Source organism: Drosophila nasuta, chromosome 3 (genome assembly GCF_023558535.2).
Source record: "Drosophila nasuta strain 15112-1781.00 chromosome 3, ASM2355853v1, whole genome shotgun sequence".
NCBI classification, from domain to species: domain Eukaryota; kingdom Metazoa; phylum Arthropoda; class Insecta; order Diptera; family Drosophilidae; genus Drosophila; species Drosophila nasuta.
Window position 1 is genome coordinate 45,367,341 of NC_083457.1, and position 24,828 is coordinate 45,392,168.

Genomic DNA, 24,828 nt, shown 5'->3' on the forward strand with positions numbered 1-24,828 from the left:
AGCAGCTTCTGTTGTGGCAGGCAAAACATATAGTGGAAGTGACATGGGGGCAAAGGCGAGGGGGCAGTGAGAATGTAATCAAGAAAACATTTAAATGAATGGCAAATTCAAAATTGCATGCATATTTCATATGTGCAACCACAAAATGCTCATGTAATTGCGCACAACTTGCCACAGTATGTAAAAGTGGGGGTTGGGAAAAGCGAAGATGCTTGCATAAATTTATGGTTGCCATGCCAAAAACTTTGGCAACACGCTCTCGCACCCAAGATGTGCCACACTCAAAGCAGCTCTCTCTCTCTCTCTTCCTCTCTCTTGCTCGCTACTTTTGTGGTCGACATTAGCATGCAAAGGCGAAGGCAGGCAGCAGGCAGAAATTTGCACATTGATTACTTGCCGGAAGTCATAATTAAACAACATCAAAGGACACACGAGGCGTCACTGGCAAGGTCCTTACAAACTTTGTGTTTTTTTTCGTTAGTAAAATTAACACATAATTTGTTTACGAAACACGTTTGACACGGCCAAAAACTTGACCACTTTTCACCTACTAATTGAAAATTCCAACTGCGAGCTGATAATGTGAAGAGCCAACTAATTTGGTTACAACAACGAGGCGACAGTCAAATAGATGTTGGTGTGTGTGTTTGTGTGTCTGTGTGTTGTGGCCAACAAGTTAAGTGTCGAGTGTTTGCCAGACATGCATGAAGCGGGACATTGAGGATACCAGGCCAAGGCCCAAGGCCAGACCATTAGCAGTGTCAGAAGTGGAGAGAGCCACAGTCAGGTCGTTAAAAAGTAAAAATCAATTTATGAGTAAATGTTAAGTGAAAAAGTTTTGCCATTAAAAGTGAAGCAAAAGCCGAAGAAAAGGGTTAAAACTCGTGTTTGCTCTCGAAGCTGTTGTTGTCCTCCTCGTAGGTGGTTCACGTAAACTCAACCAGTCTGTCTCGGTGAACTAAGTCAGTCTCCAATCCAAGGTTTCAGCTTGTGCAGGCTAGAGATGAGCTAACTATCGTGAGTGACATGATTAAGTGCTTTAGGGGTCGAGAAACCGTTTGTAAGTTAGTATTGCACATTATATTTAAAATGCCATGATGACAATAGAAGCTAAGATACAATAGCTAAAATAGTAAATAAATCATGAAAGGCTTTGCTACACAAAGTTTAACCTATAGGCACAGTCCGGTCATTTTAACTCTTCTATTGACAGATAAGTTCCATAAAATATGAGAAATTTATTCAGTTTGTTCTGCATTGTTTACTCTAGAATCATAAAAAAATAGATAATATAAAAATGTCCAAAATATGTCCACATAATCAGACACATACATTTGTTGTACTTTTCTTTAGAATTTTTTTGAAATTTAGTAACTTGTGAAATTAATTTTTGCTGCAAGTATGATATTATACAGCACTAAAACACAAATTCCTCTTTTATTTTTATACTTAGTCCATAAATTGTCTTTATTAAAATTATATATGAACAATTGTTGCCTTTTTCTTTTACAGTGACATTTAATATTCAATCGATATTTCGATAAGGTCTTCACAGTGTTGGTTAACAAAAAATAAAGAAATAATTCTGTTACATTACAGACGCTAACGATGTTATTATTCATTTAAAATTTTAAACCTTGATTAAACTTTCAATAATTTTGGCTGCCACATTAATTATATTATGAATTGTCTTGTCTCGATTGTTGCAATGAATGCATCGACTGGATATTTATTACTCAAAAGTATTAATGAAATTGATATGTATTGCATGTTTTTGATTACTTGTTTCGAAATATTTAAATTTATGGGTTGTCAAAATAAAATGGTTGAAATATTGAAGCATTTTTTTGGTATAACATTGAATTATTAAAGTTTTTTTTATCTTTTTTTCTCATGAAGTAATTTTTTCAATTTTTTTTACTATTTGGAAATATTTAATTTTGTAGAGATTTGTTTGGATTTCATATAATTATTTGTTAAATTGCGAATTGCAACCGAGGAAGGATTTACAATTTGTATTTATTTTCAGTTATCGTCCAGCACTCAACAAACCTCGTGAGCATTAAGAGCGCATCTCTAGCACGAGGCGGGATTGAGGTGTTGAAAAGATAAATCAATTTGCTTGCTGTGCACAGTTGGTAACAACAAAAAGGTTTAATTAACGAACAAATGTCAACTTGAGCGAGCAACACTTAAGCGGCAACTTTTGTACGCAATTAAGGCATGAATGAATGACAGCTTGAATGGGCCAGCTAAGTGGGTAACTGAATCAGTAGTGAGAGAGTGAGCAAGTGAGTGAATGAATGAATCACTCTGAAGGTGCTTTCTAAAGTGATCCCTTTCGACGAATTGCTTGTGCAATTTTCTGTACACTGTTGGGTCGAAACTTGTGTCTGGGCCTTAAACCACAAAATTGTTGCACTTGTCAGTTGGGACATTTAATTGCTGATAACAGATCGAAGGCAGCCTTAAAGGAGTCGAATGTTCATTTAATTGGCAATTTAAAAGTTTACTTCAAATTTGAACCTTTCTTTAAGATTGCTAAAGTTTAATTTTAGATTTTTTTGACACTTCTAAAAGAGACTATTCCCTTGACGAATAGTGGGCAAAAAGCGCAAATACTTTTTAGTTTGGCACTCGCTGCAACAAAAGCGCACAATTCAATGAAATTGAGAGTAACAACAAAGCGAATAAATTGTCACTTGGCCTCCTTGAATTGTAAGTGCAAATATTAACATTCAAAACAAGCGCACACTTGTGGATTACACACACACACACATCCTCTTCACACACACGCGCATCTAGTATGTATAGAGATGTCGTGTTAGTAGACTCCTCGTGGGAGAGACTAGCAGTGAAATGGAGGCTACAACAATACCCAAGTGACAATGTAAGTGACAGACAGACACAGGCTGCACAGCTGTTGACAGACGCCTCTCTGTTGAAGGCATATTCCTTTTTGCGACACTCAGAAATCAAAAGTAGAATCCGAAAGCAGTGCAAACAATGAATGTCGCCAGGCCACCGCAGGATATCAAATAATATTTGAACTAAATTTCGCCTTAGAGACAGACGATAGACAACGACGACCAGAACACTTTGACAGAGAGACACAAGCACAAGGTTCTTGGCTCTCACACGTATTTCAGTTAAGTTTAAAATCAGTTTGTCTTCAACTGCATACAGATGAGCATTTGCATGGCGTGGATACCGACGACGACGTGTTGACATAGGAACGAGAAGGAGCAGCTTTATCAAATTACATGTTGATAAACAAGTGGAAACTTGCCAGCATGCAGGTCAGTGTAAATAGCAAATGCATGTGAGCTGAGCAGCTTACAGATTACATTTGCCACACTCCTTTGCCTCGTGCCACATGTTCCTTGGAATAGCACATATAATGGATCCTATGTTAATCGGGTTTGTGTTCTATCTATATCTAAATGTGTGTAATCTACACTTGCCACACGACATTTGCAACCTTAAGCACAGTCCTCAAGTCATTAGACCTCCCTACGCTTTATGGTTTTTAACTTATCCCACACACATAAACACACATGAAACCACTCTTACTTAATGAGTCATTTGGCTAAATGTTCGCTCTTCTGGCTTTGTTAATAATTAATGCATGTTTTAAGTTATAATGTGACAACATTTTAACGCACTTTGAGTTTTAGTGTGGGTTAAGCCTTTTTCAAATTATTTTAATCACCGTTTAAGTGCACTTAAGCTAACTCAGCTGCTCAAATAAAATGAATTTTAATTATAGTAATTTTATGCTGCGTTTGCACCAGGTGAATGTGTATTTAAAATATATGAAATAAATACATATATTTAACTTATACAAATAACTTTTTAGAACTTATTAATATACCCGGTACCAGTTCCCAATAAAAGCAAAACAGTGTGATCTTATCGCCAAAATATACTAAATTAATATATCGAAAAAATACGGATGTATACCGAAATGTATATTTGGTATATTAATAAGACAAATTCTAGACTTCTACTTTATAGGAAGCGAGTATAAAAATAGCATTTTTATTAAAACTAATATATAATAAAATATAGGTAGATAAGAGAAGATTGCGTTAAGAATAATTTATGTATATTTTATTATAATTTTATTATTTATATTGTATAATAATGCAATTTTCTCCTACCCCTTATGGAATCAATCAGCAAAATATAGTACATATAATATATAATATTATTTTACAATTTCATGTTATATCAAATACTTTTTTATCAAAGCTGACTCAAATCACAGTCTCAACACAGCACATTATCCAGATCATTATCATTTGAGCTAAATAGATTCGACATAAATATGAATATGCAAATATAAATATAAATTTCTAGTCTCAACTTTAATGCTGAGCTTGCAAAGTCATGAGCAAAATGTTGGTTAGCCAATTAGCCAAATGAATGTTAATGAGAAAGGGAAAGCATAAACAGAGTGTGCTATAGAAATTAATTAAATTAACTCATTAATGAGTATGACAACACATGCGACACGTAGCACAAACGCAATGAATGCGATATTTAATCAAGGCAAACAGTATTGAAATGTGATGAATTTTTAGGAATTTTTTTTTTGTTGCAGTTCAATCAAATATAATTTTATTGCAATTGAAGAGAAATTTAATTGTTTTCCCTTTTTTGGCGATACAATGTTGTATATTTACATTTTATACAATGTTTGAGCAAAATTTATGAATGCAATGAATTATTTATTTAGCAGGTGCCGCAGCACAGTTTGCATTCCAATTAACACGAGCTACGAGCGAGAGAGCTGGCATAAATTCCAATTGGAAAATGTATTTATGTCAGCTGTAAGCCGATTAATGACGTCCTGCAACAGAAACAGAACTGCAGCTGAAAATGCGGGAATCCAATGCAGAAATCGATTCGCCTGATGCTGATGTGTCGATGGCGATACCAAAAACCCGTTGACCAACCAAATGTCGAAAGCGGCCTATTAAAATCAATTAAATTCGGAATGCATTGGCAAAAGTGTGGCGTTAAATTTAATGCATTAATGGCGATGCGAGGTGAGGCGAGGCGGCTATAAATTTTATAAGTTTTATGTGCATTGTTGTAATTTATATCTACTTTTACGCGCATTTAAATCGTAATTATAATTTACGTAAAATATCATTTGGAGTCGCCGTGGTGGCGTCATTAAAATGTTGCATTAACTTGGCCATAAAACTGCCACCTTGCCAAATTCAATTGCGAATTGCCTGCCGTTGCGTGAGTCGTTAAACAAAACGGAAATCTCGCACAAAATACTCCGCATTTAATTGATTTCGGTTACGAGCGAGCTTACAACAAACTTGCGTCTCCCCAACCAACCAATTGGCAATAACAAATGCATTAATCCCACTCTCTTTTGGGCTCTTTGTATCGTGGCGTGTTAAACAAATATCCGTTCTCCAAATGGAATCTGATTAAAATTCAATGCACGCAAATAAATGTTTAATTAAAAAGCATTTTTATTATTTTATAGATTTCTGTGACATATGCGGAACAACATTCGTGAGTCTTTTTTATTTTTTGTTGCTGTTGTTGTTGTTTTAATTGCTGCTGTTGTCGTTGGCATTGCCATGTTGTTTACATGGTTGTTCAGATTTTAATTGACTTGGCAAACAAGACGACACACACACATACATATTTGTACATATTTGATAAATATCATGGCAAACATAATAAACATTTAAAATATAATATTACGCATGCAACGTTCACTTTTTCCAAGTGCAAAAAGTAAATAACAATTAAATAAACTATTGAATGTAAAAGCGGAAATGCAATGAGCAAATGAAAATGGTAGCAAATAAATATTTTTAGGGTGCAACAAAGAAATACATTCATAACTAACCTTTATGTTTCTTTTTGTAGGGTATTAAAGTGAAAAGCCATCAAGTTGGAATATTACACAACAACATAAACCATTAAAATGCATGCCTAAAGACTTGGAAAAGGGAACTATTTTCCCTCCTCCTATGCTGACCACTCTCCAGTCTACACCCCCAACTGTTTATACCCTCTACTCTTAGGATAAAAGGGTATTACAATTTTGTGTATGTATGTAACTGGCATAAGGAGTCATCTTTATTGTTTAGTTGCTTTGGCTGACAATCTGATATATTTTGTACTCTATGGTATATTTAAAATGTAGTAATCTATCGATATCCCAAATATAACCTTCGGTATTTCAGTATTATTTTTGGTATATGTTTTGTATATTTGTGGAATATGGTTTTATTAAGCAAGGGTATTTCAAAGTCGAGCACACTGTTTCTTTCTTACTTGTGTTTGACTGACCTTTTTGGCAAACTGAGCAGCAATAAAAGTTTAAATAGAAGTGCCAACAAACCACAACAGCACTCATCATGGTTCAACGCCAACAGCAGTGGGAGGCAGCGGGCGGGGTGTTGAGAGTGGAGGGGGCGTGGTTTTGTGGCAAGTGTTGGGACATATGCGGGGCATTTCCTGCAAAACCTCAATTGTGGCCCAAAGCGGACAAGCTAACAAGCATTAGGCAACGATACGTGTAGCGCTTAAACAATTGAACTGCTTTATAGATCATTGACCTCAATGCTCTCAAAAGTTAATCAAATAATTGGCTTTGTTATCGAATAGTGCACTTGTCGCTTATCAAAGCATTGACAACAAATCAAAGTGTTTATTTAGCATAACTTGCAACGCTTTGCGTCTACCCCTTTTTGACACATTTTCTGCTGCTAAAGAGTCAAAGTTATAATACTCAAATAAAACATTTACAGACGCAGACGGCGAAAAACTGCAAATGACACTCTCTCTCTGCTGTGTGTGTTGTGGTGTTGCAACATTGCTGTGGCGCCACCCCAGCGACGCGTCGAGTGAGTCAAGTGCCGTGTGAAGTGGCAAAGAAAAGGAGACACAGAGGGAGAGAGAGAGCGAAAGAGTGCGGAGAGTGTCAAGTGCACTTCATTTCGTTTCCCCTCATAAATTCAAACCGAAAAATTCGTTTACGGGTTAAAAGGGGGACAGACGAGAGGTTTGTTGGCTTGAAGTGCACTTGGTAACAAGCTGCCTACAGGCTGACTGCCTCCTGTTAGACTGGGTCTACACTCTTTTGGGTTAGCCAGGTTTTTTTCCTGCTGCTGCTGCTGTTGAGCAGGTGGCTGTCGGTGTCTGCGAGAAAATTTAGTTGCCTCAACACAACCGCAAATGCGACAAAAGCAGAATGCAATTCGCACTTGAAACTGAAGGCGACGCCGGCAACTCTGCAACTGCAACAACAATACCAACGACAACGACAACAAGTAGACGCTTTGTGGTTAAAACAAAAAGAGAAAAAAAGTTTTTGCTGCCATTCTCGCGACAAAAGTTCTCTGGCATCGTTTTCGGCTTTTTCTCCAATTTGCTGCAGAAAATGAAAATTTAAATTTTTAAGCAATGTCGCCGAAAAGTTGTTCAACAGTTTTCTCGTTTTCATTTCAGACTTCGTTTTTTTGTGTCTTGCACTGCAGCTGGGAAATTTCACACATTTCCCACAGCGCAGTTTGCAGCGTTTTCCGTGTGTTTTTCCAAATGCTTCATTTGGCTTTTTCCTTTTTGCCAACAGACCCTCTGTCGAACTCCAACTCGCTGTGCGGCGCTGCGCTGCCATTTTGCAATTTTGTCAACGTGCAGCAGAAGAAAACTTCAGCGCGTGTTTTTCATGAGGTTCTTCTTTTTTTTTTGCTATTCATTCCCAACGCTGATGAATGACTGAGAGCTCGGATAGTTACGTTCGTTGTGTTGCCAACGCTTCACTAATAAGAGATAAAGGAGAGCAAAAGAGTGTGAGGGAAATGCGGTGCGCTGTTCTGCTTTTTGTTATGTTCTTGCTAAAGTAGCCTGGCAATCATCGGGGCCAGGCCAAAGAATGCACATCCGACACGCCGTTTCCTGCAACAACCACACCTCCAGGCTGCCTTCTGCCTGCCTGTAACTGCCACTGCCACTGCCACTGCTGCTGTTGCATGCAACAAATGCCTCAAGTGCATAACGGCTGCCAGGCAGGCATTGGGGCCATTGCGGGCAGTTGAAGCCGCCTGCCATAAATCACTGCATTTGCATGTTGAAACTTCTTTTGCTATCCCTCTCCCTCTCTCCCTCTATCTTTATACTTTTCCCTTTCTGTCCTACTCACTTGCGGCTAATCTTCAGGCTACCCCTTGTTGTGCAGCTTTGTATGGTTTTGTTTGCTTTTGCCGGGCGCACTCTCTGCTCTCTCGCCATGCTCCTTAGCTCAATTAAAAAATAGCATAGACGGGAGGCAACTGTTTCCTTTGGCAATTAATTTGTTCTTGTTCAAAGGCATTTTTAATTGCATTGCCACACGAAATGCAGCAATTTTGTTTGTGCGCTGTGTTGATTTTCACACCTATATAAATGTATGCAAAGTTTTTCCTGTGACCCATTTGGGGTCACCGTGTCGCACAGACAACGAACGTCTTGTCTTATTGCCATTTAGATAATATTTATTGTACAATTTTCCCTCCTCTTTCTTTGCCTATACTTTGTCTCTGTAATTCCCTCATATTTACGTAAAATTCCACCTTGGAAATTCTTTGAGCCGCAGTATTCCGTGCCGTTTCCGCAGGCTTTTGCTTTCGGCATCAGCTGAAACGCAACTGTCCTCAAATTCGTCTTCACTTTCGCTGTTTACTTTCGCACTCGAATCACACGAACTAACACGACTAAAAACTCTGTTTCGGCTTTCGAAAAGAAAAAAAAAACGACAAAATTGAAAGAGCAGAAAAAACTCTCAGAGAAGAGTTTTGCGCGTCGGCGCAGTTGCAAACTTCGAAATATTCTAAAATGAGTTTCAAGTTGTTCGAAACGAGTTCAATTGGACAGTTTAACATCGTTTTTATAAGAGTTTTAGCACTTGGAATTCTAGTCAACTTCTTCACTAGGCAAACGATGCAAAGCTAAATAAATGAGAAGTCTTTAGGGACAAATGCTTTACTTACTCTCTAGCTGATTTTATAAAAAGATGATTATAATTGATAAACAACTTAGCAAGATATTTAATTATCAGAACCTGTCCAGTAGCTTTGATTTTATTATTCACATAGTTATGAATGAATACCAGAAATATTTAAAACAAGTAAGAAAACAAAACTCAAGTTATGACTTTAATAGATCCTTCACATTTTTTCTTAATCTATGTATTAAAAATTAAAATATTCCTATTAAACACTTTTCACACATATCGGGTCGGTGAAGTTTTCTCTTACTGTCAATTCCACAAGCTTAATAGACTTTTTTTCATTTCGTTTGAATAAAGGGTATAGCACATATAATACTTTACATTTTGGCCGATCACGACGCGGCACAGTTGATTTGCTTTCTACATAGATTATTTGCTCTTATTCACACAACGAGGGTGTATAGCCAATATATATTTCAATTTTTAAAAAATCTGCCTTAATCTACAGTTATTATCAAAGTTAATAGAGTGTACAAGCATAAAAAAATGGTCAAAAAAGTGAATCTTCAAATAGTATGACATTCTCAACAGCCATAAAAGGAAAGTTAATATTCAAAGAAGAAAAAACGTTGCTGTTACTGTAAAGAATGGAAATACCTTAACTATTCATAAATGGTGTATGTATGCATGTAAAATTGGACTATCAATATGTCTGATAAATTACCATCAATCTCTGGCGTTTAAAATATATGACAAACAAAAAAAGAACAAAAGTCAGAAAACTGAATATTTTAAATGAAGCACAACTCTACTGCAATCAGTTCCGAATGAAACCCCTCTTATGAAAACAGGCTGCACTCGTATATTGTAATTTTGCAAAAATGTATGCTATAAAAAGAGCTGATAGCAAAAACACACACAACAAGAGCAAAGACAAGAAATGAAATAAAAAAGAAATGGAGATGGATATCGCATAACAGATACAGACAGAAGAAGACGGGTTAGTGAAAATGCAAATTCACCAACAGAGATTCATTGGATTTTAATTAAGAGAAATTGCAAAAGACAAAACAACAACAACAACATGCAGGTAGGGCAAAGCAAGTAGCACATGTTCTATATACATGTATGTAGTATGTTTGATGGAGGGGTTGTATCTTTGACTTTAGAGTTTGCTTTTCTTTGAGCGAGTAGTTTATTGAATGTAGCTTTGATTTTGCTACACTTTTTGTGTGTAATTTCTTGATAGCAGCGTATGTAGCCTGATTTGTGGCGTTTCATCTTAGGTTGTCCGCTCTCATTCCCTTACTCCCATGAATCAAGCCAGCACTCACGTAAGCCGTGTGAAACACACACCTTACCAAGGACAAGAGGACTTTCTTGCTACTCCTGCTCCGGCTGCTAGTTCAATTCTCGTTCAGCGACACACGCACCAAACCAGGAGGAGGACGAGGTCAATTTCATGCAGCACACACGAAAAACAACAAAAGCAACGTAAAAACAAGAGGCAACTCAAAAGGGCAACTCCTGCTGCTGCACATGTAGGACACGTACACCTTTGCTCGCTCAGACGTTCGCCTTTCTTTTGATGCAGCACGACAGGTTCTCAGCTGTAACTAAACGTTCGTTCCAGCTACCAAAGTAGCATCTCCCCAAGCCCGGCAGGCAATGTTGAGACAGTCACGTCCGCCTGGCCATAATTGATAGTTCAATCTGTTGCAGATCAAACGCTTGACAGCGGCCAACAGATCAACCTGAAAAATGGCTCTCATCGAGCAATTTGCTTGGATGGCTATTAAAGCCATTAGAGAGAACGTATCTAAAGAAGTTACGACAAACTTCATTATAATACCGTATTAGCTTTTTTCAACTGCTTCAACTATTTACTTTCCATTCCGATTTGAAATTGAATTTCGTTGAATTCGATGCTATTGAAGTAGCAAAAATTCAATTGCAGTCGAAACACCTGAGTAAACTATTTATTTGTGCTTTTCTTATAACAGTAGCCAAAAAAACAAAAAAAAATACCATATTTATTTTAATGTTTTTCACGTAGTTCGAGAGCAGCGTTTGCGTTGCTCCAACAAAAGGCTACTTTCTCGAAAGTCGAAAGCAATTCGGTAAATAGATTTATGTTTTCAAGTTATTTGTCGTTTGGAGTGCAGTTGCACTTTTCTCTTTCTCCCTTCCTCGGTCTTCCTTTTCTTTTCGCGTGCTTTTGAAAATATAATAAGCAAAGTCTTTTATTGGCTAGCGAGTTTTGTGCCAATTTTGTTTACTGCTCATGTTTTGTCGCTTTATTTTAATGGCCGGCGCGTTAGAGTTTCTGGCTTCATTTATGTTTATGTTCGCATTTTTTATTTCTGTAATTTAAGCTTAGAATGGCGCACATAAATTCTCACCGAGTGCAGTCGAGTTGAGGACTCGTTGAGAGGTCACGTTGCCTCATTAAAACAACAAACAACAACAGCAATAAGTGTAATAACAACAGCAATAAGCGTTCCACACATGTCAAACACAATCATTTTTACCTTTCAACATTCGACATTCAACATGCGAAAGTGCCAGTAAAATTACAATCTATGCGATCTTTAAAGTCTACTTTAAGGTAATTCTTAAAATATCATGTTAATATTTAAAGTTTTTTTTAAATATTCAGAACTTAAATAATTTATGCTCTTACATTTATTTATTTTAGAACATTTTGTTTGCACATATACATATATATATATATAAATATATATAAAACTATATATTCTCAAACAACCCGATCTCAAATATACAAAATACTGAAATATACCAATTTGTATACTTGGTATATTAAAATAAACCAATTTGCTAATATGTATTTAAATCAAAATAATCTTATATTTGTTACCGGAAATAATTTCAAAATAATCCACCAATATCAATTTCCTTATCGCTGCATTTATGTATCTGTCATCTTTAATCTATATTTGGCATTTCTTCAGAAATATGCACAAACAAACAATCGTGTGGTTCCCTAGAAATATGCGTAATATAAGATTACTTTGCGCACTTCAAAATGTTTGAACAAATTTCTATTGAAAATGCAGCTAAATTTGCAGAACTGATAAATCAAGCTACAATCTTGTGTGATGATTTTAAAGGAAACAAGCTGTCCAGATAGATAAGAGTTAGGAACTCGCGCAAATACGTATTATTTACCCACAATTAGCTCATATATTAACCTTCGTTCTTAGAATACGAGAAACAAACGTACATACGAGTAACGTATGGAAGCAACTAGATAAGAATGCAAACATATCATACATCATTTACTCGTGCCGGCATTATCAATTTAAATAATTAATAGATACTCGACTATAATAATAATAATAGCCATAATATCTTATCACTTAAATTGCCAAGTTTCGAACTAATCGCCGCTTCTTATAGCTAGTGTTCCAGTCGCAGCCCGTTTAGTAGCGATCAGAACATAAAACAGTGCGGAATACTCAATAGTGAAGCAGATTTGAAACCAATAATAAAATAATTTTCATCATGAATGGTAGGAGAAATATAGTTTTAATTGGCACCTACCTATATCATAAACGTTATCTGTCATATTTCTAGGCAAAGGCTGGGACTGGATGCCTTTGCTGCTACTGCTCGTGGCATCTGCTGTGGCAATGCAAAGCGAGCTGTGGGCTGCCACATGTGACAACGAGGAACGCTACGAGAACCAGATGATGTGCGTGGACAAACAGTTTGGTGCCCAGGTGCCCTATCCCGATAATTGCAGTCTATTCCTCGTCTGCAATTGTCTTTATCCCACGGTCAAACTTTGCCCCGCTACACTGTGGTGGGACAACGACACACAAGTCTGTAACTATCCTCAGGATACCAAGTGCATTTACTACAGCTTTACGACACCTGCACCAACTACATTGCCAACAATCCCGACTTCGAGCAGTCCTGCAGATAATACAACTTTTCTACCGATCACTACATCTTCTGTGTGGACTACAACTGAAGAGAATTGGCCCACTTCTAGCTGGGATCCACCACCACCTCCACCTGGCATTGACGATTCATTCTGCCGCGATTACCCAGACGGTTCGGTGCATCGATATGACTACGATTGCAATGCGTATATTAATTGCACTCATGGCTGGCCCGTGCTCAACTACTGTGATTACGATAAGGTCTTTAATGCGGTGCTGAAAATTTGCGATACGCCAGATACCGCAGAATGTGAACCGCTGCCGTTGCCTACGTCATCAACGGTAGATCCCCCAACTACAACAGTCGAACCAACAACAACCACAGTTGAGCCCTCGACAACAACTGTAGAACCCACAACAACTACAGATGAACCAACAACAACTACAGCTGAACCAACAACAACTACAGATGAACCAACAACAACCACAGATGAACCAACAACAACCACTGAAGACGATGGTACGTGTGGTCCACCTCCTGTGGGCATAGACGAGGATTACTGTTGGTACTTGGGCAATGGGTTCTACGAGTATCCCTATGACTGCAGCGCCTACATCAGCTGTCGCAATGGCTGCACTAATTTAGCCTACTGCAAACCCGACAAGCTCTTCAACCCAATGCTGTTCATCTGCGACACACCTGACTCGGTGGTGTGCAACCCTGAGCCGTATCCAACAACTGTCGGAACAACTGAGACACCGCCAACAGAACTGCCAAATGATAGCACCACCAGCACACCTGAATCCACCACAATCAGCACAACAACAACCACCACGCCGCTGCCACCTTATGTGGATCCCGATATCTGCGAGGGTTTGCCCGACTACAGTCGCCTGCCCATTGCCAGCAACTGCTCGCAGTATGTGCAGTGCAAGGACAATGAAGCAATACTCGGTGAGTGTAGCAATGGCATGCTCTTCAATCCCGATTTCCTCATCTGTGACAATGCCGACGATGTGCTTTGCTATGGCGATCGCACCACAACCTCACCAACTACGACCACACCTGAGCCAACAACTACACCAACCACAACCACCAGCACCACTGTGACTACGCCTGCCACTACAACCACTGCAGGACCTGCGCAACTCTGCGATGGTCAGGAGGTGGGTACTTCGTTTCCCTATGAAGAGGATTGCACCCAGTATATACTGTGTCTGGGCGATGACAAGTACTACATAGCACCTTGTGCTGGTGGATATTATGATCCCAAAACGGGTAACTGTGGTCCCAACGTGTCCCCCACAGCCTGCAAGGAGAAGGAGACCACCACAACGCCAGCAACAACAACATCAACTACAACGACTACCACTCAGGCGCCAACAACGACGACAACAGAAGCTGTCACGCCTACGACAACCAGCAGCCCAAAACCCGTGGAACCAACCGGCATCTGTGCGGGTCGAAATGATGGTGAATTGATTGCCTATCCCAACGATTGTAGCAAATACATTGTCTGCGTGTCACCCATACCCGTTGCCTTCTACTGCATCGAGGGCTTCTACTTTAGCCTGGAGCGACAACAATGCGTCCGATGGGAGGACAGTGATTGCGACCAGGACATCAGCACCACCACCACCGCCACACCGGGCAACACTACACCGCCTCCCGAGCCTACCATCTGTACGAACAGCACGCGCGATACATTCCCCTATCCGGAGAACTGTCAGTGGTTCATTCGTTGTGTCGACGATTACATCTACATGATGGATGTCTGTAACTGTGGCGAATACTACGATCCGATAGTGGGCGCCTGCGGTCCGGATGTTCCGCACGATGCTTGTCGCTGGGACTACACATCAACCACCCCCGAGTCTACCACTCCTGAAAGCACGACCGCTGTTACACGTCCACCACCCCAAAAGGGTCCATGTGACGATGCTGCTGACGGAGAACTTGTTCCCTATCCCAATGATTGCTCGAAGTATATCAAATGTGATCGGCCCATTGCCTCGGCCTTTGACTGTGACGAGGGCGAGGAGTTTAGCGCCGAGGAACGCAAATGCATGGACGCATCGCTGGCCAACTGCACGCCTGGTTCAACGGGAACTACACCAGCACCGACTACCACAACGGAGACAAGCACAACTGAGGAGACTTCTACAACTCAGGAGACATCTACCACTCAGGAGACGTCTACAACTCCGGAGACATCTACCACTCAGGAGACTTCTACAACCCAGGAGACTTCCACAACCCAGGAAACTTCTACTACCGAGGAGACTTCTACAACCCAGGAGACTTCCACCACCCAGGAAACTTCTACTACCGAAGAGACTTCCACCAGCCAGGAGACTTCTACTACCGAAGAGACTTCCACAACCCAGGAGACTTCTACTACGGACGAAACTTCTACATCCGAAATCACCACAACAACTGAAGTTACACCGACGACACCGTCACCTAGCGGTATTTGTGGTGGCAAGCCACTTGGCTCACTCGTCCCCTATCCTAATAATTGTGGCAAATATATTATTTGTGAAGAACCCATACCCATTGGCTATGATTGTCCAGAGGGATTAGAATTTAGTCCGGAGGAATTGGAATGCATGTCTCCCGATCTAGCCAACTGTACTCCAAAATCGACGACAGCAGCAACGACACCTGTGCCCTCAACCACACCATTTACCACGACTACAGAAACCCCTTGCAACACATCGCCTGATACAACCGCTTCTACATCAACTTCGGAGTCTACTACTGTAGATGATTCAACTACAACTGAAGAAAGTACCTCAACTGTCACAACCACACCATTCACCACGACTACAGAAACACCTTGCAACACATCGCCTGATACAACCGCTTCTACGCCAACTACGACAACTGAATCAACGACAACAACAATAACCGATTCAACAACGACAACAATACATCCCGATACACCCAATATTTGCTGTGGCGTTCCGCTTGGAACACTTCTACCATATCCCAATGACTGTAACCGATATGTGGTCTGTGACTATCCCATACCATATGCTGTAGTCTGTGCCGAAGGAACTCTATTCGATCCTCAGGAACTGCAGTGCACCGCCGAAGGCGTCGATTCCTGCTACTAAACTGACCCAACTAAAATTCCAAAGTGTACTCAGCAAGTTCCTTAAATTAGTTTACAAAGAAAGCATATAACAAATATAAAAGCAAAGCTCAAAAGTGTTGTCTACTTAACTCCTGAAATCAATCGACTAAATGCACAAATGCAAATCCATTTAGTGATAGCACTCATAAGGATTCGGAAGTAGCTCAAATGGGTATCAATTACAAGCAAACCCTTTTATTTTGAAAAGCAACAGCGCAAAGTGGAAAGATAATTTACCACTTAACATGCAATCCATTTGTCCACAAACTGTTTGTCATTAGGGGGAAATGGAGAGAATGAAAGAAAAAGAGGCTCGCGACAAAGAAATGAAACCCCAAACAAGCAAGGACTCTATTTCGCAGCAGCAACAGGCTAACAACGACAGCAAATTGAAGTCGTACTTGGGATAATATCGCTTACAAGTTTCAGCAATTTATCGTTGTTTGATTTCACCAGTTGTTCATCCCCCCTTCACACCCGACAACAACCTAATCAGATTTCGGGTTGGCACAATTGGCTAAGGAATTATGTTAGGGGTGTTGTTTGTCGTTGTTGTTGCCGACTGTGTTTAGGGGCACTGAGAAAGTGAGAGGAAAAAAAACACGAACAAACGACACAAAATGTTGTGTCGAGCAGGCGAAAGCAATGTGACAACAACAAGGATGCGAAATAAACACATTCTGAGCAAATTGTTTGGCAATAATGTTAACTTAATGCGTTCCATTTGTCGCAATTCAAACGATAGACACGCATTGCGATTCGAAAGAGATTTGTTCGCAGTCTCTGGAGACAACTGGATATCCTTGAGTGTGGCAAAAGTAGGAGAGTCAACAGCAACACCAGCGAGCTGTCTCCCTTTATCTGCCTCGTATCCATAAATCGTTCGGCTATGGGCAATTTCGAGAGCATCGCTTCAAAGTTGGCTATGAAAAAACAATTTGGTTGCACATTTATATTGCTTTAGTTGACACTCGGCCAAGTCGTTGAAAATGCTGCCAAAACTGTTGCCCATTGAAGATTTTACTAGGTTTTTCTGGGCGTCGAGCCAAACTCATAAATGTCACACTTGGCGTATGCTTAATCACAACCATCACATATGGTTGGGGAAGGAGAAAACTTTTAATAAAACATTTAAAATTAACTTGCAGTCAAATGTGGAAATATATAGAGAATAGAATGAGAAAAGTATTTTGTCAGGTTGACAGTTGAAAAATGCCCTCATATTTAGTTTTTCGAGCAGATGCCAACTAACAGTTCACAGTTATCAGTTGTAACTAACAATTAGCAGCACATCTCTACACAAATTTTCATATGCATATATTCTGTATTTTTGCCCTCCTTCTCTTCGCTTTAGTTCACGAAACTTTTGTTGCAAATATTAATGTGCAATTTCATCCATTTATGGAAAATGTACTCGGTATTTTATACCACCCGCGAGAATTTTGCAATGTTTTGCAAACAGATAGACTGTAAGTGAGTTCAGCATTCAGTCGAAACCCTTGCTGGACACATAAAATATGATATATAGTATAGAATAGTATGCATGTATATTAAATGATAGTTGGCAAATAAAAATGCATAGCTAAAAACTGAATGCTCGCAACAATATTTGCATTTAAGCAAATTCCGTAAAAGCCTTTACTGTAACATGCAATAAACAAAACCCAAAACAGAACTGAACTGAACTGATGCGAACACAAATGGTTTTATGAATTTATGAAAATTAAATCAAATGGACGGGACGAGTTGGAAACTTTTGAACTTTGATTCCCAGTCTGTTTGTCAGTTTGAATGTTTGTGTGTGTGTGTGTTTGAGGATTAAGAGTTTGTGAAATGTTTATTGATCGATTTCATTTCAATTTGATTGTCAAATATACATTTTTTATTTGATTACTCTAACTAGATGAACAACTTCTAAATTGCATTTTCATTTACACATTTTTTTAAAGAGAACATTGAAGAATTCTCTAGATATTTATTCCTCCTTGGAATCGACGTCGTCTTCAACTTCGTCGTGTTCAGCGCCTTCCTCAGCGTCGTCTTCAACTTCGTCGTGTTCAGCGCCTTCCTCAGCGTCGTTTTCAGCTACATCGTGTTCAACGGCGTTAAGTTCAGCTTCGATTTCAGCCTCGAGTTGTGCTTCTTCAGCAGCATATTCATCAGACTCGACTTCCTCATCGGGAACACCGCGCCAGTAGCCATTGTTGTAGCCCCAACCGTTGTTGCCCCAGCCATTGTTGCCCCAACCATTGTTCTGGTTACGATCAGCATCGATATGAGCATTGGCAATTGAGCTAGATACACCTGAGACAATGGTTGAGCTGTTGCCCACTGTGATTGTGGTATTTCCCTGCTCCTTAGCCAGCTGTTGAGCCAATTGTGCCAGAGCTGCGCTCAGTCCGGCAATGTTGCCAGGATAGTATCCTCCATACTGTGGCACTGCCAATGTGTAGGCAAAGATGCTGCCCAAAAGCAGGGTGACAACTGAGATGATCTGCATGGCTAACTGACTACAAGTCGCAACTTGAACTGTATTCTCAGCTTAATGATTAGCTCTTTTATAGCAAACCAACTGCTGTTACAACACAAATCTTACCACACTTCAAACAACGATCGAAATGCATCAAGGTGACAGCTGCTAGAAAGCAAACAAAACGTGCTGTGAAATGTTTTGTTTGACTTTCAATTTCAACAAGCACCCAAAACAAGTGTATTACAAGTTTCAAAGTTTATGTGAGTTGTTTGCTAAGCAAACAAAATTGAATTTGGAGCATGAATGCACAAAATGAATTGTGTAGAATAATTTAATGAAAAGTCATTGAGAATATCATTGAAAATAAATCTAGAATATTTTTTCATTTTTTTAATTTTAGTGATGTAAGGTCAAATTACTATTTGGTCTTTATTATTTAGGCTTCTATTTAGATATAGTGCTACAAAAAACAAAAATTGATCGCTAAAGACGGCACTTTCATTTGTGAATTCATATTCGATGATTAATATTCTATAATAATAATAGTTATAAATAATGATATCCAAAGACGTTTCCATTGCTAAAAATTCATTCTCTCCCTTTCTGGTCTTCATTTTTGCACGATAGAAAAATAGCAGAAAAAATTCCTAAACATTTTTTCATACTTCTACCTACCAACAAGTCGAAAGTATTGCAAAACTTTATCAAATTGCACCTCGCTTCATCTGGCATAACATTTGCTAAGCGCGCACAAATCCATCCACTTAACATGTCCCGTCAAAAGCAACATAAACAGGAGCGATTACAACTTGTAATGCACACGATCTGGTCATATAAAAAGAAGCTCACAAATTTAACGTTTAGAATTTTATGTGTAGGAGGAGGCCGACGACGAACGCAAGCCAATCTTTCATCCGGAACACAGTATTCATATTCATAAAAAGACGCGCATCATTATGACAGAGCAGCATGTGAGAGGGGAGGCGGCGATGTAAACAAGTCGACAACAAATTATGAGTCACGCAACAAAAAATTTTATGGACTGCACGTTGATTGAAGATAAAGTTCAACTCACATTGCGTATACGCCACTTGTGACGACAGCAATTGTGGCTTAATTAAAAAAGTATGTGAAAAATATTGAAATGACAATTTTAATTAAATGAGAAATGTAAATACAGGTAGCAATTAGCCGCAGGCTCTTATTCTCTTTTTCCCCCAACTCATTTTGCGGTCTGTCGACTTCTCTATTTTTCTATTTACTTGCCCCACATTTCATTCGACATGTTCTTTGTTTGTCGAGAACGAAAATTGTTTTAAAATTAATTAACCACCGTCAATACAAGCGATGAGATTTGTATTAACTGAAGAGCTCTCAGAGTAGATGCAAATCCAATGCATGAAAATATTTATCTGCTTCCTTTCTCTCTATCTCTATCTATCTTTTCTCTGTATCTACTTCGTTTCGATTTAATTAAACTTCTTTTGAGATTGAGCAATCGATGTAAGAGAAGCGTAATAACCGGATCAACTTTTACGAATTGCAAATTTTTGGGTTTAGCTTAAGCAAACGCTTTTGCCACCGACTTCAATTTGCCGTCTGGGAAACTTTTTTTTTTACGACATATGTGGAACTTACACCACACACAACTGACACTGACTTGTGTGTTTATTTAATATCTATGCTCGTAAAATAAATTAAACATTCATATTCCGTTTATTTACTTAGGCAAATTGAGTTTCCACAGTTGACATGCTGAATACGCAAAAAAAGCCTTTTTCCCCAGCAATATGTGGTAGAGAGAGTAGACAGAAAAGTGGGAAGGAACGTTTGAAGAGTTAACTTCTCAGAAGGCAGTCAAAAGCGCGACACGCTGAGACGAGAGTGAAAGAGAGAGCTCTCAAGTCGGAGTAAGATCTGGTTCTGTTGTAAACAGGAAACGAATGTCTGTTGCATGCAAAGTGACAAATGTCATGAAATATTCAATTGGCCAAGGAGCCAAGAAAAGTGACTCCTTACAATAAAACGCTTTTGCACATTCACTTCAAAAGCAAAAGACTTTTCGAATTTACTGCTACATATGCGACGATATTTACGAGTTTTGTAAAATGCATTTAAAGCAAAAAAAATACAATGACTTGACCAAGTGGCCGTTTCACTAAATCACTTTAAAGAATACACTTTTTAACATTACATTATAAAAAGAAAATCCATCTAATTACTTTGTGACTAGATGCAAAATCTTTCTACAAAGTAACGGTAAAAGATGACAAGAAAAGCAGGGTTTTCCATAATTACAAATCCGTAAAACATTTTTCCATTCTATTCCACGTAAATAATGACAACTTCAGTCAGCCTATGTTAATATTTTTGCTTTTAAATCAACCATACAGTATCATAGACGACTAAATTGGACATCTAGCTGCTGATTGGCTGATCTATTCATTTTCACATTTTTAAGGTAGACGAGCAAATATTTACCACTTCAGTAACACATGGAAATGCATCTAGTTACTTTATGACTAGGTACAAAACCACACATTAAAGTAACGGTAAAGATGACAATAAAATAATGTATTTTTCCATAATTTAAAAACATTCATAATATCAACTAATATGATATATGACTATGACATTTCTGGCAGACATTTGAGCAATGGCAACATTAAACAACTATGAAATACTTTTTGCTTTTAAATCAACCAAAAAGCAGATCATAATAGACTAAAATGGACATCCAGCTGCTTATTGTTTCACATATAAAATCACAATTTAAAGTTGATGACACACATGTTTAAGCCAGATAAATAAATATTTAACGTTACTTTAAGACCTAAAATTAAATCTAGTTACTTTATGACTCGATGCTAAAAAAGATATTAATGTAATGATAAAAAATGACCATAAAATGCTGTATGTTTTACATAATTTCAAATCTGTGCGATGCAGATATGTTAAGCATTTGAAGGATGACAACTTCCGTCGCCTATGAAATACTGCTTGATTTTATTTCAACTAAATAGTAGATCACAGACGACTAAAGTGGACATCGGACTGTTGTCTTTTACCTAAAATCATAAGTTATATAAAGTATAAGAGCAAAAATTTGATATAACTTGACCCTAAGAAGAAAATATATTTAGCATTACCTTAAAACATATAATTACATTCAATTACTTAAACGCAAAAATATGCTTTAAGGTAACGGAAAAAGATGAGAATAAAATCGTGTCACCACAATTTCAATTCGGTAAATTTTGATTTATATAAATAACTAATATGACATTTATAGTAAATGATGACAACTTCGGTCACTCTATGGTATTCTATTTACTTTTAAATCAACTAAACAGAATATCACAGGTGAATCAAGTGGACATCTAACTGCTGACTGGTAATCACAACTCAAAAAACATTTAATGCGAAAATATGTAATAACTTGATCAACTCATTTTAACACTTTTAAGACGGACAAATACATAAATATTTAGAATTACTTTATGACTAGAAGATACATCTAGTTACTTTATGACTAGATATATGGTCTAGCCTCAAAGAAACGCTATAATCAAATTTCCAAACTATACTTTAAATTTGTTAAACATATATTTCTAAAAATTAATAAACGACTTGTACATACTCATTTCAGGCAGTCATTTAATCGATGAAAACTTAAGATGTCTGTCCTATACGGGCTTTCTAAAATAAAATTCACTTTTAAACATGAGAATTATTTATTTAGCATTAGTTTAACACATGAAAATGCTTCTAGTTACTTTATGACTAGATGCAAAATCATGCATAAAACTAACGGGAAGAGATGACAATCAAATACTGTATGTTTTCCATAATTTCAAATCTGTACCACGCAAATATGTTAGGAATTTAAACGATGACAACTTCCGTCGTCTATGAAATACTCCTTACTTTTAAATCAATTAAACAGTAGATCACAGACGACTAAAGTGGACATCCGACAGTTGTCTTCCACCTAAAATCACAAGTTACATAAAGTATAGGAGCAAAAATTTGATATAACTTGACCCTAAGAAGAAAATATATTTAGCATTACCTTAAAACATATAATTACATACAATTACTTAATGACTAAACGCAAAAATATGCTTTAAAGTAACGGTAAAAGATGAGAATAAATTCCTGTCACCACAATTTCAATTCGGTAAATTTTGATTTCTATAAAGAACTAATATGACATTTATAGTAAATGATGACAACTTCAGTCACTCTATGGTATTCTATTTGCTTTTAAATCAACTAAACAGAAGATCACAGACGACTCGAGTGGACATCTCATTGCTGGTAATCACAACTCAACAAACATTTAAAGCGAAAATATGTAAGAACTACTACTGATCTACTCTTTTTAACACTTTTAAGAAAGAGAATTACATAAATATTTAGCATTACTTTATGACTAGAAGATACATCTAGTTATTTTATCACTTGGTATATGGTCTAATCGCAAAGAAACGTTAAAATCAAATAGCAATTTCTAATAGCAATTAATATACAACTTGCAGACATTGAAACGATGGCAACTTTAGACGCCTATGAATTACAATTTGCTTTTAATTCAACCAAACAGTATATCATAGGCGACTGAAGTGGACATCTAGCTTCTGATTGGCTGTCATATAAAATCACAAATTAAACTGAATACATGAATACATTTACGGACTTTGTAAAGTCAACTGCTTGTAAACAAAAATATGCATTAACTTGATCTATTCATTTTCAGACTTTTAAGGTAGACAAATAAATATTTACCACTACGTTAACACATGGAAATGCGCCTAGTTACTTTATGACTAGAAGCAAAGTCACGCATTTAAGTAACGGTAAAAGTTGACAATAATATACTGTATGGTTTCCATAATTTCAAATCTGTACCACACAGATATGTTGAACACTTGAACGATGACAACTTCCGTCGTCTATAAAATACTTTTTACTTTTAGATCAATTAAACAGTAGAGCACAGACGACTAAAGTGGACATCGGACTGTTGTCTTTTACCTAAAATCATAAGTTATATAAAGTATAGGAGCAAAAATATGGTATAACTTGATCCTAAGAAGAAAATATATTTAACATTACCTTAAAACATATAATTACATTGAATTACTTAAAAACTAAACGCAAAAATATGCTTTAAAGTAACGGTAAAAGATGACAATAAAATCCTGTCTGATTACCACAATTTCAATTCGGTAAAATTTTGATTTCTATAAAGAACTAATATGACATTTATAGTAAATGATGACAACTTCAGTCAACCTATGGTATTCTATTTGCTTTTAAATCAACTAAACAGAAGAACACAGGTGAATCAAGTGGACATCTAACTGCTGACTGGTAATCACAACTCAAAAAACATTTAAAGCGAAAATATGTAATAAATAAATTGATCTACTTATTTTAACACTTTTAAGACAGACAAATGCATAAATATTTAGCATTACTTTATGACTAGAAAATACATCTAGTTACTTTATGACTAGATATATGGGCTAGTCAAAAAGAAACGATAAAATCAAGTTGCCAAAAACGAACATTAAAGGCTGACTGTTTTATTTCATTGAAAATCCATAGAATATTTATTTATGAAAACAACCGGTATACGACTAGTAGATATTCATTTCTCACGAATCTTTAAATGATGACAACTTCAATCAGTCTATGAAATACTCTTTGCTTTTAAATCAACCAAAGAGTATATTACAAACTAATAAAGTGGACATCTAACTGCCGATTGTCTTTCATATAAAACCACAAATTATGCCTTCGGCAATTAGATGTTTGAGCAACACATACGGACTAGTACATATCCTGAACTAGACATCTGCCACTTAACTGTAAACATATATTCGACAAGCGTTTTGGCCAGCAGCAACAGTAAATCTTCTGCACGCCCCAAAGGCAATTTGCTGGAACTTGCAACTTGAACGTTGAGCTTCTTGTGGTATGATAGAAATTCGATGCAACGTTTTGTGGTCAATAGTCAAAGTTGCCACTTTAAAAGTGACCAAATTACAGTTCACCCTACAGGGTAGAGCGAGGCGAGAGAAAGGCAAATTTAATGCAAATATTTGATGAACTAAACAACCCTCTAGCATAATTGAAGTTTATAGGTAATATTCATGCTGGAATACTAACTAAATATATTAGATGCAATTAACAAACTATGCTATGCTATTGTATAGAGAGACACTTAAGTGCTTGTTCAATTGATTGGCCCCTTCAGGCCAAACAATTACACACATACACAGCAAACACACGCACACACACACACACTCCCTGATATGGGCCATAAAC

General features: G+C 37.6%; 2 protein-coding genes across 5 annotated transcripts in view; one reads left to right on the top strand and one right to left on the bottom strand.

The window, feature by feature from the left end:
- LOC132789964 (lachesin) overlaps positions 1 to 24,828 on the bottom strand; it is a 176,141-nt gene that overhangs the window by 146,098 nt on the left and 5,215 nt on the right. The window lies entirely within an intron of this gene.
- Positions 12,412 to 16,115, top strand: LOC132791324 (mucin-2). Its single transcript, XM_060800195.1, has 2 exons — positions 12,412 to 12,503; positions 12,569 to 16,115. The coding sequence occupies exons 1-2, from the start codon at positions 12,497 to 12,499 to the stop codon at positions 15,997 to 15,999; spliced, it is 3,438 nt and encodes a 1,145-aa protein (XP_060656178.1). The 5' UTR covers positions 12,412 to 12,496; the 3' UTR covers positions 16,000 to 16,115.